General features: G+C 37.9%; 2 protein-coding genes across 7 annotated transcripts in view; one reads left to right on the top strand and one right to left on the bottom strand.

Moving 5' to 3' along the window:
* BTD (biotinidase) overlaps positions 1-3,097 on the bottom strand; it is a 30,456-nt gene extending 27,359 nt beyond the window's left edge. Inside the window, exons 1-2 of one of the 2 annotated variants that reach the window (XM_043595444.1) lie at positions 2,996-3,066; positions 817-967 (exon numbers count right to left, since the gene is read on the bottom strand). In XM_043595444.1, coding sequence (XP_043451379.1) covers positions 817-827 — 11 coding nt within the window. In that variant the 5' untranslated portion in view covers positions 828-967; positions 2,996-3,066. Of the gene's footprint in view, positions 1-816; positions 968-2,995 lie in introns of both variants that reach the window. The other variant, XM_043595445.1, reaches the window with a different exon arrangement.
* Positions 1,396-23,887, top strand: part of HACL1 (2-hydroxyacyl-CoA lyase 1) — a 90,854-nt gene continuing 68,362 nt past the window's right edge. For 3 of the 5 annotated variants that reach the window (XR_006299513.1, XR_006299514.1, XM_043595440.1), the window contains exons 1-9: positions 3,071-3,405; positions 3,589-3,693; positions 7,677-7,717; positions 8,343-8,423; positions 11,037-11,109; positions 13,265-13,342; positions 14,154-14,248; positions 16,017-16,129; positions 16,847-16,982. Coding sequence is in view for 3 of the 5 variants with exons in the window: in XM_043595440.1 (XP_043451375.1) it covers positions 3,316-3,405; positions 3,589-3,693; positions 7,677-7,717; positions 8,343-8,423; positions 11,037-11,109; positions 13,265-13,342; positions 14,154-14,248; positions 16,017-16,129; positions 16,847-16,982 (812 nt within the window). In the remaining 2 variants the exon portion in view is untranslated. Of the gene's footprint in view, positions 1,651-3,070; positions 3,406-3,588; positions 3,694-7,676; positions 7,718-8,342; positions 8,424-11,036; positions 11,110-13,264; positions 13,343-14,153; positions 14,249-16,016; positions 16,130-16,846; positions 16,983-23,887 lie in introns of those variants that run through there. The other 2 variants (XM_043595441.1, XM_043595443.1) reach the window with 2 other exon arrangements.

Below are 23,887 nucleotides of genomic sequence, written 5' to 3'. Positions count from 1 at the left end.
GCCCAGAGCCCGACGCGGGGCTCGAACTCACGGACCGCGAGATCGTGACCTGGCTGAGGTCGGACGCTTAACCGACTGCGCCACCCAGGTGCCCCAGCCATTCTATAATATATCACAAATAACCCTAATTCATTTCTTCACTTGATAACCAAACACTTCACATCTTGATAACATAGGTTTGTGAGACAATTTCTTATAAGTTCAGCTGGTGTTTTGCTTTTTAAATAATCACAAGGATTTTTAGTGTCTTTGTTTACTGAAATTAAAACATACTATCATAATTTGGGGGCCTGAGGAGTTACTATTACTTTTAGAAACTGCCTTTAGAGAATATATTTTCTCTAGGCACTATATTTGCAACTCTTAATAAGTTACCTGGTTGCCTGGATATTCTCTTTACCCAGATGAACTTGGGCATAGACACTTTGATGACCACCTCTGCTCTTTGTTTGTTTATTATTTTATTTCTTTAAGTAGCCTTCACACCCAGCACGAAGCCTAATGTGGGGCTTGAACTCATGACCATGAGATCAAGACCTGAGCTGAGATCAAGAGTCAGACACTTAACCAACTGAGCCACCCAGTCATCCCAGCTCTGTGCTTTAGAGAGCATATTATCATTGTGTTAGCCTTTTCTTAAAAAACAAAACAAAACAAAACAAAACAAAACAAAACATCTCAGACTTATTCCTCCTTTGACCTCATTCCATGGATAAAGAAACAAAACCAAACAAAAAAATTCCAATAAAACATGCACCAAATAAAATTCCATGCCTACCACCAATCAAAGTAATAAAGAATGTGGTTAATGCTTACAAAGTTTGCATGGAAGGGCCTGGATAAATCACAGCAGAATCCTGTAATCACAATTGGATGGAAAGGAGTTGCTCTCAGGGCTTGCTAATCCTGGGGACAAGGATCACTTCTGCTGAATCATCCGACTAAGTACACAGTGGAACGCTGTACCCTGAACCAAAGATACAAAGGTGAAAGCAAGTTTAAATAGTCTCATTGACTTTTCCCCTTGCTAAAGGCCAGAATCCAGTCAGTTGAGAATTTATCCTTTTTGTAAAACCCATTAATCTAAATTCAGGGGACTTGTTCCAATTCATGGCACAGTTTTCACCACACTTTATGTGGAGTGATTTTGTCCATGATTCTTTTGACACAGAAGTAGACACAAGGTCCCATGAATGGACTAACGATCTACACGGTCTGTGCTGCCAATGTCAAACAAGTAGCCTTGAACCTATAAATCCAAACGAATCAACAGTATTACTTTGGTAACAGGCAGTCACACATTTCATTGTTAACTAATGCCTCAACCATGAGTACAGAGCTAGGGGTTCCCAAGTCAGGTTGCAAATCAAAATTAGGTAGCAGCTTTAAAAAATATATAGGTGCCTAACTTGTCCTAACTCACTGATTCAGAAGATGTGGTGTAGGGCCTAAGCAACTGCATTTTTAAAAAGCTTTCCAAGTGATTCTGATAGAATAGTAGTACAGACTCTCACATAGGTGTTGATATAAACAATACTACCTGATAGAAGAGGTCCATGCTTCTCAGAGACGGGAGACGAAGAACAGGACTATTCAAAGCCACACAAAGAACATTTTGCATCTTTCTGGAACATCAATTTCACTTGACTGGTAAGCTTAAAATGTCATTTTTATTTTGGGTGGCGATTACATAGGTATAGCCAATTGTCAAAACTTCTTTATGACCTGTACATTTAATTGCATGTTTATCTTACCTCATAAAAAGATAATACTTATATTAACATATGGATACATTTTGGAGTGGAAATGCAACACCTGCATTTATATTTCAGAGGAACTCTGAGACATCAAAGAAATCTCCCTCTTTGATCGGCTACCTTAGGCTAGGTCCCGTATCCAGGGAGGTTAACTATTTCACTCTCTTGTCTTTAGAGTGGGAGGTTAGGGCTTGAACCGCCAAAAAGAAGACCTTTTGGAAGGGCCCATGACTACAGTTGGAAAATCTCTGGATTTAGAAATCCTTTCACTTCCAGTGCTTTTCATTCATTCCTCTACCCATGATCCACTCCCTTCTCCTCACTCTACCTTCCACATATTACTTGCCTTTTTGCTTTGAAACACTCCAAATCCTCAAAAATTTAAAGTTCCACTCTTTGTTATGGAGATTTTATTACGGAACCGGTGGTTTCAGGACCTGGACGGAGACCACACCCTCAGAAATTGCACTACAAACATCTTTTTCGCTCAAAAATGCGTTTTAAAAGGTTATCAAGCTACAGGGACTGGTGGTAGACAGGGACTACATCTAAAAATTATGAAAACCCACATTTCCTGATTTGGGAAAGACAAGAATGGAGAGTGGAGAGGAAGAGTGGGCTAGTCGCAAGGGTTAGAGAAAACAATGGTCAAATGTAACTAGGTTCAAGGGTTCCTTCGTGTCTCTTGTAGCCTAAGGGCTAAACAGTGAGTAGAGTACAAGCTGGGGATTCTGAAGAATGGGATGGGTTCAATGGCTCTGGGCAAAATTACTTTGTTTTTTGGTTAGGAAATTCGGTGTCCCCATGTATATTGGGATAAAGAGCAAATCCGTTTATGGATTTAACTGACGTGTACTATTGACTATGTTTCACGAACTACATAGTTGTGAAACTTCTTTAGTTACAAAAGAGCGTGTAAACCAAAAAGCGTGTAGTAAACGCCTAGTACACAGCAGACGCACAAGCACAATACGACCGAAACTCAACTTTGCACTAGGCTAGGCTCCACCCAGCCCACCCGGGTCCCAGCAGCCTTTGCGAAACCTGCCTAGGCCCTTAGGGCGCCCGGGGGGGGGGGGGGCGGAGGCGAGAGCGCCCGCCACGCCCCTTTCCGCTAGTGCTCCTAGCCCTCCTTCCGCTCCTACTCTGCGTGTGCTCCACTCGCCTTAGCGAACCCCCAAATGCCTCCGGAGGGTAGGCACAGAGGAGCTAGAGGCCTCAGAGGTTCCGCGTCTCACCTGCTTGGCATAGGGCTCAGCCTCCTGCTAGTCCCGCCTCCTTCTGGCACTCTGGCCCCGCGAATGGAGGAGCTGGAAAAAGGGCACGCCTCTGATTGGAGGAGTGTGTTTACATTCTCAACTCACGCTGCGAGCCGACGGATTTAAGCCCCGCCTTTTCCTTCCCGCTTTTCAAATTGGTTGGTTGCCTTCCTCCTTGTCAGTCAGAGGAGCGGTTTCCACAATTGGTGAGCGGCTGTCCCCCCGACTTTATTTTGCTGGGCGTCTACGTGTCAGCTTGATGTTTGACTGAGAGAGTATCTCGAAGTTTTAGGTGGAAGATGTCGGAGACTAACAGAGCCGCACGTAGCGACGGAAACGAGGAGCAGGTTTCTGGTGCTGAAGTCATCGCCCAGGCCCTGAAAACGCAAGTACGGTGGACTCTCCTACGGAAGCCGGCGGGGGGGGGGGGGGGCGGAAACGTTGTCTTGGAGACAAGAAGAGCGGTGCGGTGGGAGGTGGGGAGGTTTTCCTTGAGGCTTTCCTTTTAGCGCCCCGGGAGGGAACGGTGTGGCGCGGGCCCGGGCATTTACTCCCCTGTTCTTGGCCCCCAGGATGTGGAGTACATGTTTGGCATCGTAGGCATCCCAGTGACCGAAATCGCCGTTGCGGCCCAGAGGATGGGCATCAGATATGTCGGGATGAGGAATGAGCAAGCGGTGAGTATGGACAGTGGGGGGCCGAAAGCGTTATTGGGAATGACTGATAATAGCAGCAGATATTCATCGCAGACACTCAGCCCTTACCACCGTTCTTCAAGCAGACCAAGCGCAGCAATCCTATGAAGCAAGAACTGTTTTTGTTAATCCTAGTTGACAGAGAGGTTGAGTAATTTGCCCGAGGTGACACGTTGCTAGTGTCAGAAGCCAGGATTTGAACCCAAGTATTCTGGGGTCTGAAGTCCATGCTCTTGACACTACACCGGGTCGTTCTCTGCCAAGTCTAGAGCGTTGGAACTGAAAGGGACACTTTTCCTGGTCTGAATTCAGTCCCTCTGTCCTCTCATAACTACCTGTTATGATGTATCTCTTTCTGTGTATTATTTGTCTGGTCTGACTTCCCTATTAGGCTGTGAGATCCAGGAGAGTGGGGATATTATTTCTTCTTGACACATCTGTATCCCCAGTGCCTAGCACATGATAGGTGCTCAGGCCTTTCCTAGAGATGAATGGGTGAAGGCCAAGGCTCTCATGTTATATGGTAGGTGGCCCTGCAAGGTAATAGGTTCACAAATGGTAAAGCCATGATTAGAACTCTGGTGTCCTAAATCCCAGTCCAGTCCTCCTTCCACTGCGTCATGCAACCACTCTTCCTAGAGGCTTATTTGGAAGCAAAAGAAAGGAAGATGAGACATTTTGTCAACCCAGTCTCAGTGCTTACTATGGGCTGGTTTAAAAGATCAAGAAACTACTTCTGCAGCGTCATACCCTGTCAGTCCGTCTAAAGCTAAGTATTCCTGCTTTGCGCTCTCACTGTTTGTTGCTCTCTAATTCAGGCTCTTACCATCTGTTGCCCAGACAGCTGCCTTGACCTCCCTAAGTGGTACCCTTTCTCTGCCATCACATGTAGGCTCCTAGAGGGCAGGAGTTGTAGTTCATTTGTTATATCCCCAGAGTGCCTGGCTTGTTTGGGGCTTTTGCATGATGTAAATGCTTACCACATTGTTTATTAACTCAATGGCAGGCCTTAAGTGTAAGATTCGAGGAGTATGGGTTTTTTAAAATCTTAAATCAGGTCTTGAGTTTGTATCATTTCTTTCTTCTTAGTTGGAACAATATTCTATTCTGTCGTCTATGTGAGAAAATGGATCAGCAGGGCAGCTTGAAGTTTTATTTCAGTCCCTGTAATCTCAGTAGAGGGCCTCCGTAGGTCCCAGGTGCTTTACTGGACATATGGAATATGGAGATGAATGACATACTATCCTTGTACTTGAGGAGCTTATAACCTGGCTGTGGAGACAGACATAAACAGACAATTTTATTATAATGTGTTAAGTGCTATGATAGAGATATATTCAGGGTGCTGTGGAAGTCCAGAAAAGGGTACTCAGCTCAGCCTAAAGCTTCAGAAAAGGTTTCCTGGAGATGATCCCTGAGCTGTCTTGAAGTATGAGTGGGCATTAACCAACTAGGAACGAGAGGACAGGCTCTTCTGGAGATGATTCTTAGATGTGGGCTTGCTTAACTGACTAGGGGGATCCCAGCACCGCTGACTCAGATCGGGAATACAGATGGAAGAACCAATTTGGAGGGAAAACGTAATGAATGCAAATTTGATGACTGTGAGATGCCTGTAGGACGTTCCCGGTACGTAGTCCCCTCAGTCAACCTGACTCTTCACAGTACAGTACTCAGGAAGACTTAACTAGTGCCTGAATTCAGGGTAATGACAGGGTGATGAAAGGAGAGTGTGAGAACAGATTCCGAAGCCATTCAAGAGGCCGAAGAGGACTTGGCGTCCAATTACACGTTTGTGCTAAAGAGAAAGGTGTAGTTGGTTGTGGATGGTTGTGACCTGGTGGTCTTTCATCAGATCCTTAGCGTGATCAAGACATACGCTGACTGGCTTTCCAGGGAGGAGGCACACTGTTGGGAATGTGACAGTTACTGAGGACTAACTGTGCAGGCAGTGTTCTGAATGTTTTACATATATGTTAACTGATTTCATCCTCAGAGCAGTGCTGTCAGTCATGTTCATTTTATAGATAAGGAAGCCAGGGTACAGAGGAACTTGCCAAAACTACACAGCGGAAAGGAGAGGAGCAAGATTCGAATCAAAACAATTCAGTTCTAGAGTCTGCTCTCTTAAGTACTACACACAGCATTCTGCTTGTGAGTGGAGGTAATTTGGTAGAGAAATACATGTTTTATGATCATAAAAAGAGCTCCTTTCAGCTTTTGACATTTGCTACCAGAAGGATATAATTTTTGGTATATGTTGTTTTGTATTTTGCATTCTGTAGCAATATTTCTTACCCCGCTTTAATAAGTGGACAGTGTTCTTCAGTGTTCAGATTGCACCAGACATTGTATTTTATGCACTTGCATTTTTGGCGTTGTCTTATTACTATCCTGTGTGAATTTGGTCTTGTGTGCAAAAGGGAAAGTGATAAGGGCCAGCGGAGAATAGTAACAAAGAAACGGCATGGAGCCTGTGTGCCCTTTCTTAGTTGGGCATATGGTAGTGGCAGCAGTTAAAGATTCTTAAAAATGTATTTTTAATTTTTTTTACCCTTATATCCTAAACGTTTATTTAAGTAAGTCTACTACACATAAAACTGAGTGGAGTTTAGAAAAATATCATTTTTATTACTATTTCTAAAAAAAAAAATGAGAAGAAATAATACTAGAAAAAGATGTCTCAGACTAAGAAAAAGGATTTATTTGAGAGAGTATTTAGCAGTTTTTCAGGTTATCTTGTGTTTAATTTAGCACCTCCTCTTTTTCCTGTGCAGTTGAAGGGTAGTTTAAAAGTAAAACCTAACCAGGGTGCCTGCGTGGCTCAGTTTGTTAAGCATCCAACTTCAGCTCATGTCATGATCTCAGGGTTCATGGGTCCAAGCTTCAGATATTCTATCTTCCTCTCTCTCTGTCCCTCCCCGGCTCCCTCGTCCCCCTCAAAAATAAATAAACATAAAAAAATAAGAAAGAAAAGTAAAAACTAACCATATGGAGGCCATAAAGGGAATCTCAACAAATCTTCAAAGATTGAAAACATACAGTATATGTAACCTGACAGCGTAGAAATAAATTCAGTAACAGAAAGATAACTAGAAAATCCCCAAACTTGAAAGTGAAATAACATATTTGATACTTGGTAAACGTTTTTAAGGATTGGTAAAATCTAAAAAACTTTAGGGCAGAGTGGTCAAAAATGAAAGAGAGAAAATACAAATTACTAATAGCAGGAATGAAAAAGGACACATCACTATGAACCCTGACTAACCAATGGGTTGAGGAAGAAATCACAGCAGAAAATAAGAAATATTTTGAATTGAATGATATAGAAAAGATGAGATTTCAAACTTGTAAGGTAGAGTTAAAGCAGTTCTTAGAAGAAATAGTAAAATCTATTTAAGTAAATCTATTACCAAAGAAGATTTTTAAAAATCCGTGCTTTAAGCTTATATTTTAAGAAGCTAGAGAAAGAAAACCGAACTAAACCTAAAATGAAAGGAGTAAAATAATGAATACAAGAGCAGAAATCAGTGAAATAGAAAACAACAGTAGAATCTAATGGTAGAATCAACAAAGCCAAAAATTGGTTCTTTTAAAAGATTAATAAATTTGATAAATCCCTAGCAAGACTGATGAAGAATAAAAGAGAGAAAACATAAATTGCCAATATTAGGATTGAGAGTGAACATTTCTGTTGATCTTGCAGATATTATTAATAATAATCTAAGAGGATATTATTAATAAACTAGATGATATAGACAAATTCCTTGAAACACTAAGAGCTAGATTAGATTCCTAAGCCATTACTTGAAATTTACAGGTAGAACATTACTTATTAAAACTGAAAGCGTTCCAGTTCCTCCTTTACCACTCTGTTCTAGTTTTTTATTTAATAGTAAATATTTATACAGGTACTTACGGTAATGATCCCAGTATGCTTAAGTCCCAGTATTTTTTCTTTGTAGGCTTGTTATGCTGCCTCTGCGATTGGATATCTGACAGGCAGGTAAACTCAAGTCTGTGTTTTATTTCTGTTTCTTTTAAAGGCTGTCTTAAACAGAGTTTCTTAAGAAATTACTTTGTGAATATAAAATGGCAAACTGAATTATATATGGAGATACTTTTTCCTTGAGTGTTCTGAAGTTAGAAAGTCACATCTAGGGTAAAGCATTCAAATTAAATTTTTAAAAAAGTTGAGGCAGGTCATTCCATTTCAGAATTACTTTCTGTCAGATATCAATTGACATATTTATCTATTAAAATTTTTTAAAGATATTTTTCCACATAAAAATGTACTCCACGTCAAAAATTTGCTTTTGTATACAGTTAAATCAATGGGGCCCAAATATAACCTCTTTAAAATATGAAGAGGTTCAAAATATGAAGAAGTTAGTGAAATACAGTGTGAAGATGATGGGTCTCTTCTTTCTTGCAGGAAGACCGATACAATCTTTCTTTTGTTTCTTTTATAATTCACAAAATATTCTAATAATTGCTTTACCAATTGTAGTAAAGACCTGAATGTCCTTCCTTTGAAGTCCAAGAAAGTTGCCATGTTTCCCCCTAAAGTGATATAATCACCTGTTCCACTTGACCTGCTTTTAATAAAATAAATTCTGTTTTGCTTCTAGGCCTGGCGTATGCCTTGTTGTTTCTGGCCCAGGTCTCATCCATGCTTTGGGTGGTATGGCAAATGCAAACATGAACTGTTGGTAATTAAATTGCTGTTACTGAAAACATTTTCTTAAATGTCCGTGTGTGATTTTACCTACTGGAACAACCACTGATCTAGCGTGAGAAGACCTGGAATCAGGTGCTTGAGGGAATGGCTTGGTAAAAAATTAAATTAAGAGTAGTATTAGGAAGAACAACAAAAAAATATCAGTAATCTTACTTAGAGGTAAACACATTTTTGAGTTTTTGGAAAACTTATGTGTAGAAGCATATGGGAATACACGTATGCTTAATTCATTAAGTCTCCCTTGTGTATAAACCTTCTTTCAAGTAACATCTTCCTTCATTAAGATATAAACATTTCTAGGGGTGCCTGGCTGGTTTAGTTGGTAAAGCATGGGACTCTTAATCTCAGGGTCATAAGTTCAAGCCCTACATTGGGCATGGAGCCTACTAAAAAATAAAAAAGATATAAGTATTCCTTTAAAAAAGTTTTTTTAATGTTTTTATTTATTTTTGAGACAGAGACAGAGCATGAGCAGGGGAGAGGCAGAGAGAGAGGGAGACACAGAATCTGAAGCAGGCTCCAGGCTCTGAGCTGTCAGCACAGAGCCCGACATGGGGCTCGAACTCACGGACTGTGAGATCGTGACCCGAGCTGAAGTCAGGCGCTTAACCGACTGAGCCACCCAGGTGTCCCAAGATACGTGGTTCTAAACGTATGTGTAGAAGCATATGGTGATAGGTCTGTGTTTAACTCATAGAAACTAGACAGTGTATAACATGTCATTCATATTCATCTTTCATTAAGATAAAAGTGTTTATAAACTTACGTGTAGAAGCTTGTGGGAACAGGCTTACGCTTAACTCATTAAAACTATACTGTAGGGGCGCCTGGGTGGCGCAGTCGGTTAAGCGTCCGACTTCAGCCAGGTCATGATCTCGCAGTTCGTGAGTTCGAGCCCCGCGTCAGGCTCTGGGCTGATGGCTCGGAGCCTGGAGCCTGTTTCAGATTCTGTGTCTCCCTCTCTCTCTGCCCCTCCCCGGTTCATGCTCTGTCTCTCTCTGTCCCAAAAATAAATAAACGTTGAAAAAAAATTTTTTTTAAAAAAAACTATACTGTATATAAACCTTAAAGAAAAACCAACACGTTTTGGAGTGTGTGTGTATATGTATGTGTATGTGTCTCTCTATATATGTGAATGTGTGTGCAGTTCTCTTTAAGTGCAGAATTATTTTTAAAACACCTCAGCTCAGAATGTAAGAATGTATCCAGTTCTTTATCTTGTTTTGCATAAGTAGCAAGACAATTGAAATTCTTAGATTTTTTGAGTTTGCTTTATAAGCTCTTTAGTACTTACTCTTTGACCTTGCACTTAACCCCATCTTTGGGGTTAACCAGTAAGGTCATGTTAAAAGGAGTTATGTTCTAGTCAATTCATAAAACATTTAATCTTCCTTCATACAAAGAAGTATCATCCTAGTATGAAGGAAGAGTAAATATTTAGATATTATTTATACCAACGTCCTAGTAGGAAGGACATTGTCCGCTTTCTTGCCAGATGCCTTCTTTCCTTTCTTCTTATAGTAGTTTAAAAGTAAAAACTAACCATGTGGAGGCCATAAAAGGAATACCAACAAAACTCCAAAGATTGAAAATAAACAGTATTTGTAACTTGCAGTTCTTAGAGGAAATGGTTTTTTTTTTTTTTTTTTAATTTTTTTTTTCAACGTTTATTTGTTTTGGGACAGAGAGAGACAGAGCATGAACGGGGGAGGGGCAGAGAGAGAGGGAGACACAGAATCGGAAACAGGCTCCAGGCTCTGAGCCATCAGCCCAGAGCCCGATGCGGGGCTCGAACTCCCGGACCGCGAGATCATGACCTGGCTGAAGTCGGACGCTCAACCTACTGCGCCACCCAGGTGCCCCGAGGAAATGGTTTTAAATGAATCTGTTACTAAAGAAGATCAAAGATCCATGCTTTAGCCAATAAGATCATGTTAGAGGGGGTTATGTTCTAGTCAATTCATAAAATATTTAATCTTCTTTAATACTAGGAATATGAAAGAAGATTAAATATTTTAGTGTTATTTAGACTAATGTCCTAGTAAGAGGGCATTGTTCACTTTCTTGACATATGCCTTCTTTCTCCCTTCCTAGTCTTTCTCTTTCTTTACCTTCTTTAGGGCCTGACTTTGTTTTTCGTAACTTTTAAGTTTGCCATAACTTTTCTTCTCCTTGAAGGATAAGATTGGATTATTGGTGTGGAGTTTCTTTCACTCCATCATTTCCAAATAGACTCACTTAGGAAGGTGTGAAAAACAATGTTTCCTCCTCTTAATCCCAAGACTAATAATGGGAAGGGCATAAAGAGTTCTTTTACATTATCACAGGTAGAGATTTAGCATCATATCCAGAAGGACTTGGGAAGAGGGAGGCATGGAGGAAAAGCATTTACTATAAATTTCAGATTTTTCTGAAATTAAGGAATTAAAGAAGGGTTCTCTCATATCCGGTTGCCTACTAAATATTTAGTTTGTTGAAATTTTCTCTGTCAACATACATTGCTGTTTACTTATTGGGCACTTTCCTCAGTATTTTACATGTCTATCTTATTTGTAATTCTCTTTTAAAACAACAAATTTTTCAGGCCCTTGATTGTGATTGGTGGTTCTTCTGAAAGAAGTCAGGAAACTATGGGAGCCTTCCAGGAGTTTCCTCAGGTATCCAACTCTAAAATTGTTATTACAGAGTTTAGTAGCATAAATCAATGCTATTAAGATTTAATGAGAAGAAAAAAAAAGATTTAACGAGAAAAAATAACCTATCTGTAAAATAAACAATGACAATAAAATAGACATATTTGAGATAATTTAAAGGTGATTTTTCCTTAACTACAAGATAATCTCAGTGTGGATATTAAAGCAGGCTCTGCCTGCTTAGGAGCAGTCTTCCAAGAAATACATCTTTTTTTTTTTTTTTCCTTAATGTTTATTTTTGAGACAGGGAGCGGGGGCAGAGAGAGAGGGAGACACAGAATCCAAAGCAGTCTCCAAGCTCCGAGCTGTCTGCACAGACACTTAACCGACTGAGCCACCCAAGCACCCTAAGAAATACATCTTTTTAACAGGCTTTTACACTCTGAAAATAAGTCTTAAAGATGCAGGAATAAAAATGGTGTAGGACAATGCCTCTCGAACTTTAAGGAAGTAAAAAATTGAGAGGAAAAATCCTACTTAAAATGACTATCAGTAAAAAATAAAATGACTGTCAGTAGACTCTGGACAAGTTCATTTTTATCTTAGAAAGCTGAGGAAAGAAAATATTTAAAAATTTCTAAAAACTTAAAAGAATTTGTCAACAAGATGGCATAGTGCGATTTTTTTTTTTTTTTTGCTTTTCTACATATTTAATACAGGTGCAACAGAGGTATTCATAAATAGATGCATAAAACAAAATGCTACAGGTTTAAGAATCATTGTAGAAACAAATAGGTGAGAGTGAATGATTAACTCTTAAGCATATATTTACCCATTCATAGTACAAAGTTATGAGCAAAGTTAAAACCGTTAGGCAGAGTCTACTGAGTCATTGTGAGAACCTCAGAATATAAACATAGAATTTTATATATGGTTTAAATCATTGTAAAATTTTAGATCTTGGCATAGTTTGATGCAAAAGTTATATTTCTGTCCTCTTGAAAGCGAATTGAAGTTTTACTTCGTTAATGGCAAAGAATAACAATGGCTATTTAAAAGATGCTGATAGGGGCACCTGGGTGGCTCAGTTGGTTGAGCGTCTGACTTTGGCTCAAGTCATGATCTCACAGTCCATGAGTTCAAACCTGCGTCAGGCTCTGTGCTGCCAGCTCAGAGCCTGGAGCCTGTTTCAGATTCTGTGTCTCCGTCTCTCTCTGCCCCTCCCCTGCTCATGCTCTGTCTTTCTCTGTCTCAAAAATTAAAAAAAAAAACATTTTAAAAAATTAAAATAAAAGATGCTGATATATTTGAGAAATAAGTAGAGCAGATAAGTTATTTAAAAGGAAATTTAAGATTGCTATAGAAACTTTATAGATGAAAAGAAAGTAGAGATAATGTCCATTGCAGATATTTTTTTCCTGAAAAGGAAGATGAAATAAGTTTATTAGATGAAATGAGAAATTTGAAGAGAAAGATCACTACATTTGATTTAAAATCTAAATACTGTTTTTGTGGAAATACTGCCATGACCAGGAAGAGACTGAAAATCTTAATTCCTTTGTGCTTGTGGGACTAAGACTACCAACTGTTCCATAGATTTCATACCAAAAAGTATCAAGAGACACCATTTCTATATAATGCCTCAGGGAACCTTAAACAGTGAAAAATCAACAATACTGAACTGACACGTCCCAAACAGCATAGCAGTAAAATATGTAACAGGAAAATTGGCAGAAACGTAAGGTTAGATTATCATTGTAACAACATGAAACAGATGAAGTTTTGTATTCCTGGCTATGTAATTTTTGGGTCCAAGATATGCTCATTTTAATTTTTAGTGGACATGATCAACTTCCCTTCTATTTAGACTTTCACCAGCAGCTTAGGAGAGTGCCTGTTTTCCTGTGTGGAGGTAGACGCTGAATATTATCAAACTCTTTCTTTTTTGCTAGTCTGAGAAGGGAAAATGATGTCTTGTTTTTTATTTACTGTCTGAATCATACTGAGACTTAAATTTGATTGGGCTTTGCATAGGCTTTACAGAAACAGCCCAAGTAATGTATTTTCTCCATCTTTTCTCTAAACATAATAGGAAGTAATGAGTTAACATTTTGTCTTCCTTCAGAAGAGTAATATGATCTATAAGCTGAATTTTAAGGGATTTTCTTTCTGCATATAGGTTGAAGCTTGTAGATTATATAGCAAGTTCTCTGCCCGGCCAAGCAGCATAGAGACTATTCCCTCTATTATCGAGAAGGTAAAGTATTTAATTACAGGTCTCCAAGTCAACTGGTTTTTCTCAGTTGCTCATACCTGTGTTATTTTTATTCTCAATAGAATGAGCAACAATTTAGTATATATTCAGGCAGTCAAAAATGATATAAAGAGCTATGTACATTTTAATTTTGCTGTCATTTAATTATAGACACAGAGATAAAATAAATAATTTTTGAAAAAATTTCTCCTTAAGTTTTTTAAATTATTATTTTTAATTACAGAAAAGTAAAAAGAAAGATAAAAGGAGACCCTGAGTTCCCTTTCTGTCATGCTTTTCCAAAAGATTATGTTTGAAAATTATACTAATGTATATAAAACTGTGTCTTAGTTGATTAAACAGTGTATTATAAAGTGATTTTAGTTGGCCAACATTGGTATATGGAGTTATGTTTGAGCTGTTTCAAAACCATGTGGTACATATTACAATATCACAGTTGGCCAAGTCTTTAGGATTAGGAAGCAGGGAAAAGTACATGTTACAGAGTAAAGACTTGGCAGGCAGAGCTTGGTGGGTAATTTCTAAGACCAATGCGTGCTACAACATGAATTTTAAAACCTTTGGCGAGCATTTTCTTTCATATCTCTCCCCTTTAAAAAAATACTTTTAAAATATATATTTCAATAGAGGGCATTTCAGTTTTAGTTAAAATTGTTTATTTCTCCAGCTAAGGATGTCCAGAAAAATTAAAATCGTATTCCTTTCACAATTTTAATTATCTTTGAGTGAATTATGTATTTCAATTATGTAATGAGAGTTTTAAAATATTTTCTTCTATTTGTAATAAATTTAGGCAGTGAGAAGCAGCATTTATGGTCGTCCAGGTGCTTGTTATGTTGACATACCTGCAGATTTTGTGAACTTGCAGGTGAATGTGAATTCTGTAAGGTAAGGAATAGTTACACTGGAGTTCTTTCTTAATTGTGTTATTATAATGTTTAACTTTTTCACAGATTACTTAGCAGTTTATAAATCTTCATTTGTCTTAACTTTTGACAATTTAATAATTAAACTAAATCCTGGCCAAAGGCCTGGAGCTTTCTGAGCACTCATTTTAAATTACTCTTCTAATAGCTATACATAATACATCACCATCAATGTAGTAGGGGTTATATAGAGTCTTCATAGTGTAAACCAAGAGATCAGGCGACTGTTGAAAAATTCTTTAGCACTCGGCATAAAAAATTTTAGTCTTTCTGTCTGTCTCTGTGATTTAAAATTATTCCAACTCAGGTGTTACTATGATTTGCCATGTTCCCTTCTTTCTTAAATAAACACTGGGTGAATAAAGAATATAAGAAACATTTTTCACTGGGATCAAAGTCACCTCAGATAAGGATGGATACTTAGGTTAATGCATCCCTCTGGGTACCATTTAGTATATTCTTGCTGTTGTGGACCCAGTGGTTCTCCAGTGACTACAGAGAGACAGTGTGCATTTCTGTGTATTCAGTATACCAAGGAGTTGCTTCTCTTGGTGAGAGTCATCTACTCTGCATAATACCTGAACATGATAAATGCATTATTGAGCGGAGGGAAGGCAGAGATGAGTCTCTGGTAAGTTAACTCTGTAAGCTTTCTTTAAAATTTTTGTAAAGGTTGAATGTCTTTTTTGTATTATATGTTCAAATTTTGTACAGTGTGCAATGTTTTTTCAAATAAATGAAAACACTGAGGATTTGGTGTCTAGAAATACTTAACTATAATTTAAATTTCTATGCTAACTATACTTAATATTTCTTTTCTAAGGCATGTTGTATACTAAAATATTGACTCTCCCAGTGAATGGAAATACAGTGAGGTAGTTAAAAGCATGGGCTTTGGAGACAGAATGACCTAGTTCAGTCCAGTCTCTGCCACATACCATCTGGGGACGCTGGGCAAATTACTTTGAGTTTTTCCCCCAGTGGTGATATGGAAATAAAATGCCTAACCTCATTGTTTTGAAAATTAAATGAGACTAAATGACACATAGTATTAAACACTGGCTTTTAGTATGTTTTTACTATTATTACAAGAACTATTACTACAATGTAAAACCATTGATTCAAATTTCCTGTCAATGAATTACTCACTTGATTGGTTTTAGATGGTATTAGGCAATAACTTAATTTACTAGGTGTGATAGGGACATTATGGTTATATAGGAGAAAGTCTTTATATTTTAGAGCTGCATGGAAAAGCTTTTAATTGCCTATAATTCTCTTTAAAATGGTTCAGGAATGGGGCGCCTGGGTGGCTCAGTCGGTTGAGCAACTTCGGCTGAGGTCATGATCTCACGGTTCATGAGTTCGAGCCCCGTGTCGGGCTCTATGCTGTCAGCTCGGAGCCTGGAGCCTGCTTCAGATTCTGTGTCTCCCTCTCTCTCTGCCCTTCCCCTACTCGCACTCTGTCTGTCTCTCTCTCTCAAAAATAAATAAAACATTAAAAAACTAAAAAAAATAAATAAAATGGTTCAGGAAACAAATTTATGTACATATTTGTGTGCGTACGTGTGAAGCAAATGTGGTAAAATGATATTAAGTTGTTGAATATATCAGGTGGATATATGGAGTTTATTGTACTGCTTTTTTTCTACCTTTTTATGTATTTGTTATTTTCACAGTTAAAAGTTTAAAACTTGCCTCTTTTAATGAACAGAGCTCTTCACTTCCAGGTACATGGAGTGTTGCATGCCACCTCCTGTTAGTATGGCAGAGACCTCCGCTATATGTATGGCAGCAACTGTTATTAGAAATGCCAAGAAGCCCCTTCTTATCATCGGGAAAGGTAGCATTGATTGGAACTCTAAACTTTGCCCAGCTGTCAAAAGAATGTTGATTCTGTTTAGAAATTGTCTTCACTACTTATTAACATATCTAATATTCAAAATTGGAGTATGAGTTCTTTTCATTTAGCATTATTTATTAATTTTGAAATCACAGAATTATTCTAGAATGCCCAGAGATCTTACCCTTTTAAGGGAATATCTATTCTATTTCTTCAGTTCTATGCATGAATTATGGTTTCTTCCACTATAAAAATAATATGTGATCATTATTAAAAATGTTGGAAAATCCAGAAGATTAGAAAGAAGAAATCCCTTCTTCCAAAGACAACTATCTTAAACGTTCATTTTTGTGTGTATATTTTGTATATTGTGATCACACCATATAGACTGTTTTAGTTATATTGGTTATTTCATTTAATATTATAACAACATTTCTTCAGTCTTAATTTTTTTTCCTAAGTATAATTTTAATGTCTGCTCATGTATATACTAATACTTCACTGGTAGATACTTAAATCTTTGCCATTTTTTTTGTTTGTTTAGTATAGTTGTGACAAACATGTTTGTGCTTAAAGCTTCTTCCATATATAGGCTTTAAGATAGATTCCCAGGAAGAAAATTTGAGAAGTTCTAAAAGCAATTTCATGTGAACTGTTTTAAGAATCACAGTGCCTGGAGCTTAACTGACTTGTCTAATATGTGTGCATTTCTTGTAGGTGCTGCTTATGCCCATGCAGAAGAGGGTATCAGGAAATTGGTGGAGCGGTATAACTTGCCGTTTTTGCCCACCCCCATGGGAAAGGGTGTTATCCCTGATAACCATCCGAACTGTGTGGCTGCTGCCAGATCCAGGTGAGTGGCATTCTAGAATTTGAGTACAATGGCCTGGCAGATTTTAAGCTAATTTAAATTATTTTGTGACTTTAATGAATCTAGGAGAAGTTCTGAAATGTAATTTTAAGCACACCTGTTTCTTTTTAGACTTTTCAGCACTTTAAAGATGTTGCCCACTGCCTTCTGACCCTCCTGGTTCTAGATGAGAAATCTGTAGTCATTTGAATCCTTGTTCCCCTACATGTAGTATGTTCTCCTGTGCCTGCTTGCAGGATTTTTTCTTTATTTTTGGTTTTCAGCAGTTTGATTATATGTCTAGGCATGGTTTTCTTTCAGTTTATCCTTGTTCTGTAATCTTCAATCTGTAAATTAATGTCTTCCACCAAATTTGTAAAGTTTTTGACCACTATTTCTTAAATATTTTTTCTGTACCTATCTCTTTCTCCTTTCCTGGGATAATGCAAATTGTAGACATTCTGATACTGTCCCATTGGTCCCTAAATATCTGTTCAACTTTTTTTCATCTTTAAAGTAGTTTATTAGAAATTTCTTATATGAAATGTTTTTTATTTTTATTTATTTTTAAATAAATTTTTTATTTTATCTACCTTTTAATTGAAATATCATTGCTATGCAATGTTGCATTTGTTTCAGGTATACAACATAGTGATTTGATAGCTCTATACATTATGCTGTGTTCTCCATTCAGTTCTTTTCAATGCTTTTGTCTCTTTTATATTTTATATTTCTCTTTTGAGAGCTTCTATCTTCCCATTTATTGGAAGAGTATTTTTGTTCACTTTATGGAGCATATTATAATAGCTGTTTTAATGTCCTTGTTTACTCATTATCTGAGTCATCACAGAATGGGTGTCTTTTCATTTCTTTTGAGAATTGGTCAAATTTTTCTGATTCTTTCATATATTGAGTATTTTTGGAATGTATCCTAGATTTTAAGTATTACGTTGCAAGATTCTAGGTCCTATTTACATCCTCTGTTGAATGTTGATTTTGTTTGTTTTAGCAAGCAGTTAGTCTGGTTAGGTTCAGACTGCAAGGTCTTACTAGAGGGGCAGTAGCTCCAGAGTCAGTTGAGTTTCAAAGCCTTTGCTGTGTTTGTCCACATATGCAAAGCCCAAGGGTGAACCCCAGTCGTGTGCCAGTTCCTCTCCAGAACTAGGGATTTCTTTTCCCCAGAGTGACACTCTGTAGGACACCCCCTGCCCTTTCCAGGAGTCCCTTGCTGCTGCCTTATAGTACTGCACAAACAGAACTGCCTTTGGGGCAAAGTAACAGAAAGAAAGAAAGATAAAAAGTAAGGGGGATTGTCCCCATACCCTTTACAGTCCAAAGGGGCCCCTTTCCTGGTTCTTCTTGCCTGAAAAATGAAGTCTCTCAGAATTTTAGCTGCTGGGGATCTACCATGATACAGCTGTGCAGGAGGGCCGCTCCCAGAGCATGGCTGTGAGAGCAAAAAAGGAGAAAGAAAAAAACCTGAACTTCTCCCCGTCGTGCTCCTCCCTGGCTTTCAGGGTCCCTTTGTTTGATCACCTGTCCAAAAAAACAATGTTTCTCCCCAAGTTTTTGTTACCCTTCAGTTCTATAACCAGCACCGCCCTGAGTCAAAGCTACAAAGTAAAAGAGAGGGAAATAAACCTTAGAAACTCACCCCTTGTGTGAGTCACTTCTTTGACTCCTTTCCCCCACCCATCTACTATTGGTTACTTTTCAGAATCCTCAGGCAGTTGCTTTTTATATTTTGTTCCCAGTTTTCCATTGTGATTAGAGAGCTAGGCTATGGTGGGCTTACCCAGTCTTGGCTGGCACTAGAAGTCTCTCCTTTTTAGATTTTTAAAACATACATTTTGATAAACTATACATTTTTCTTTTAATTTCTTGAAATTTCTTTATTATGAAATATTCTAAATAATACAAATGAGAGGTCATTTAATTAACACTTATATAACTGCCACTCAGCTTTATTAAATATAATGTAATCTATTAAGTAATATGTAATATTAAGTAATCAAGTAATATGTCATTGCTTTGTTTTTTTGTTTTTTTTAGGAAAGAAAAAAATTACAGATTCATTTGTAGTCCTCTGAATAGCTTTTCTGATCTCATTCCTTCCTCCCTGCACAGAGTTCACCATGGTTATGCATTTGGTGCTTTTCATAATCTCATGCACACACTAAAATTAACATTGAGGGTTTTTAGAATGTAATTTTTGCTCATTTAATGCTATCTTAAATAGATTATACCTTAATCTATACAAGTATAGACTATACCTTTACTTTTTTTTCATATTGGTATACATTGTACAGTAACCAAATTCTTACCCTGTTAAGGTTTTAGTGTGTGCATGTGTATATTTATATATTTGTATTTTAACTTGGCTTGAGCTGAAGTTTATCTTCATTCCATCAGAAGTTTAAGAAGGTAATATTAAACACATGGAACATTCTCCAGAATAGATCACATACTGGGACACAAATCAGCCCTTGACAAGTACGAAAGACTTAGATCATACCATGCATATTTTCAGACCACAATGCTATGAAACCCAAAATCAACCACAAGAAAAAATTTGGAATGACCACAAATACTTGGAGATTAAAGAACATCCTGCTAAATAATGAATGAGTTAACCAAGAAATTAAAGAGGAAATTAAAAAGTGCATGGAAGCCAATGAAAATGATAACATGACAGCCCAAAACCTCTGGGATGCAGCAAAAGCCATCATAAGAGAGAAGTATGTAGCAATGCAGGCTTTCCTAAAGAAGGAAGAAAGGTCTCAGATACACAACCTAAACTTATACCTTAAAGAGCTGGAAAAAGAACAGCAAATCCCCAAAACCACCAGAAGATGGGAAATAATAAAGAATAGAGCAGAAATCAATGCTATTGAAATTTATTTTTAATATGAAATTTATTGTCAAATTGGTTTCCATACAACACCCAGTGCTCATCCCAAAAGGTGCCCTCCTCAGTACCCATCACCCACCCTCCCTCCCCCATCAACCCTCAGCTTGTTCTCAGTTTTTAAGAGTCTCATATGCTTTGGCTCTCTCAGTCTCTAACCTCTTTTTTTTTTTTCTTCCCCTCCCCATGGACTCAATGCTATTGAAATTTAAAAAACAAACAGTAGAACATATCAGTGAAACGAGGAGCTGGTTCTTTGAAAGAATTAACAAAACTGATAAACCTTTAGCCAGATTGATCAAAAAGAAAAAGGAGAAGAGCCAAATAAATAAAATCCAGAATGAAAGAGGAGAGATCACAGCCAACACTGCAGAAATACAAACAATAATAAGAGAATATTGTGAGTAATTATATGCCAATAAATTAGGCAATCTGGAAGAAATGGAAAAATTCCTAGAAAAATATAAACTACCAAAACTGAAACGGAAGAAATAGAGAATTTGAACAGACCCATAGCCACTAAAGAAATTGAATCAGTAATCAAAAATCTCCCAAAAAACAAGAGTCCAGGGCTGGATGGCTTTCCAGGGGAATTCTACCAAACATTTATTTTTTTTTAATTTTTTTTTTTTAACGTTTATTTGTTTTTGAGACAGAGAGAGACAGAGCATGAACAGGGGAGGAGCAGAGAGAGAGGGAGACACAGAATCTGAAACAGGCTCCAGGCTCTGAGCTGTCAGCACAGAGCCCGATGCGGGGCTCGAACTCACGGACCATGAGATCATGACCTGAGCCGAAGTCGGACGCTTAACCGACCAAGCCACCCAGGCGCCCCTCTACCAAATATTTAAAGAAGAGTTAACACCTGTTCTTTTGAAGCTGTTCTAAAAAATAGAAATGGAAGGAAAACTTCCAAACTCATTCTACGAGGCCAGCATTATCTTGATTCCAAAACCAGACAAAGACCCCACTAAAAAGGAGAACTACAGACCAATTTCCCTGATGAACATGGATGCAAAAATTCTCAACAAAATACTAGCCAACCGGATCCAACAGTGCATTAAAAGAATTATTCGCCATGATCAAGTGGGATTTATACCTGGGATGCAGGGCAGGTTCAATAACTGCAAATCAATTAGTGTGATACATCACATTAATAAAAGAAAGGACAAGAGGGGCGCCTGGGTGGCACAGTCGGTTAAGCGTCCGACTTCAGCCAGGTCACGATCTCGCAGTCCGTGAGTTCGAGCCCCGCTTCAGGCTCTGGGCTGATGGCTCAGAGCCTGGAGCCTGTTTCCGATTCTGTGTCTCCCTCTCTCTCTGCCCCTCCCCCGTTCATGCTCTGTCTCTCTCTGTCCCAAAAAAAATAAATAAACGTTGAAAAAAAAAATTTAAAAAAAAAAAGAAAGGACAAGAACCGCATGATCCTCTCAATAGATGCAGAGAAAGCATTTGACAAAATACAGCATGCTTTCTTGATAAAATCCCTCAAGAAAGTAGGGATAGAAGGATTATACCTCAAGATCATAAAAGCCATATATGAAAGACCTGCCACTAATATCATCCTCAATGGGAAAGAGCTGAGAACTTTTCCCCTTACGTCAGGAACACGACAAGGATGTCCACTCTCACCACTGTTATTCAACATACTGTTGGAAGTCCTAGCCTCAGCAATCAGACAACACAAAGAAATAAAAGGCATCCAGATCCACAAGGAGAAAGTCAAACTTTCACTCTTCGCAGATGACATGATACTCTATGTGGGAAACCCAAAAGATTCCACCAAAAAACTGCTAGAACTGATCCGTGAATTCAGCAAAGTCGCAGGATATAAAATCAGTGCACAGAAATCGGTTGTATTTCTATTCTATACACCAATAATGAAGCAGCAGAAAGAGAGATCAAGGAATTGATCCCATTTACAATTGCACCAAAACCCATAAAATACCTAGGAATAAACCTAACCAAAGAAGTGAAAAATGTGTGCACTGAAAACTATAGAAAGCTTATGAAAGAAAATGAAGAAGACACACACAAAAAAAATGGAAAAATATTCCATGCTCCTGCATTGGAAGAACAAATATTGTTAAAATGTCGATACTATCCAAAGCAATCTACATATTCGGTGCATCCCTGTCAGAATAACACCAGTATTCTTCACAGAGCTAGAACAAACAATCCTAAAAATATGTATGGAACCAGAAAAGACCCCGAATGGCCAAAACAGTCCTGAAAAAGAAAACCAAAGCTGGAGGCATCACAATTCTGGACTTCAGGATGTAGTTTTCCATACTCTGGAAAACAGTGTGGAGGTTCCTCAAAAAATTAAAAATAGAACTACCCTACAACCCAGCAATAGCACTACTAGGAATTTATCCAAAGGATACAGGAGTGCTGATTCATAGGGGCACTTGTACCCCAATGTTTATAGCAGCACTTTTAACAATAGCCAAATCATGGGAAGAGCCCAAATATCCATCAACTGCTGAATGGATAAAGAAGACGTGGTTTATATATACAATGGAATACTATTTGGCAATGAGAAAGAATGAAATCCTGCCATTTGCAACAATATGGATGGAACTGGAGGGTATTATGCTAAGTGAACTAAGTCAGAAAAAGAGATCTATGTTTTCACTCATATGTGGAACTTGAGAAACTTAACAGAAGACCATGGAGGAAGGGAAGGGGGAAAATAGTTTCAAACAGAGAAGGAGGCAAACCCATAAGAGACTCTTAAATACAGAGAATAAACTGAGGGTTGATGGCGGGGGGGGGAGAGGGGAAAATGGGTGATGGGCATTGAGGAGGGTACTTCTTGGGATGAGTACTGGGTGTTGTATGTAAGCGATGAATCACGGGAATCTACCACTGAAACCAAGAGCACACTGTATATGCTGTATGTTAGTTAACTTGACAATAAATTATATTAAATTAACAATAGAACTACCATATGACCCAGCAATTGCACTACTAGGTATTTATCCAAAGGATACAGGAGTGCTGTTTTGAAGGGGCACATGCACCTTAATGTTTATAGCAGAGCTATCGACAATAGCCAAAATGTGGAAAGAACCCAAATGTCCATTGATGGATAAAGAAGATGTGGTATATATATGCAATGGGATATTACTTGATCAAAAAGAATGAAATCTTGCCATTTGCAACATGGATGGAACTAGAGTGCATTATACTAAGTGAAATTAGTCAGAGAAAGACAAATATATAACTCATGTGGAATTTAGGATAGAAAACAGATGAACAGAAGGGAAGTGAAGCAAAAATAATATAAAAACAGGGAGGGGGACAAACCATAAGAGACTCTTAAAATCAGAGAACAAACAACGTTGCTGGAGGGTTGTGGCTGGGGGATAGGCTAAATGGGCAAGGGGCATTAGGGAGGACACTTGTTGGGATGAGCACTGGGTGTTATACGTAGGGGTTGAATCACTGGATTCTATTCCTGAAATCATTATTGCACTGTATGCCAACTAACTTGGATATAAATTAAAAAAGAAAAAAAAAGAATAACAATGAAGAATATCTTGAAAAAAGAAGTTAAGAGTGTGAAAAAGATTCCAAGCAGTCATAAATAATCGAATCAATATTATCAAGTATCAATAAGCAAATCTATTTTTCTAATTGCAGTTTTTATCTGTTTGTTAAATTGGGTCCCACAGGACCAATACAGTATATGAAAATGCTATTTCATGTATGATATCCTCACTGAAGAAGACAAAAGCAAAAGAATAGATCCCCTATAGAAAAATGTAGGATAAAAGGGAAACAGCCAAGAAGCAGAAAAATGAGAAGTGAAAAAAGAACCCCATAGCAATTATGATATAAATCCTTCTGTAGAAAGGTAGAAACATTATTGATTGGATCAATAAAAAGACAGTTACATATAAGAACATCTGAAGCAAATGATACAGCATAAAGTAAGCAAAGGTGTATGAGGTAAGAACAAAGCAAAGATGACAATATCAGTGTGCATGTCAAA

Source organism: Prionailurus bengalensis, chromosome C2 (assembly GCF_016509475.1).
Source record: "Prionailurus bengalensis isolate Pbe53 chromosome C2, Fcat_Pben_1.1_paternal_pri, whole genome shotgun sequence".
Taxonomy (NCBI): domain Eukaryota; kingdom Metazoa; phylum Chordata; class Mammalia; order Carnivora; family Felidae; genus Prionailurus; species Prionailurus bengalensis.
The sequence above is the reverse complement of the archived record's forward strand: the minus strand, read 5'-3'. Positions and strand labels throughout refer to the sequence as shown.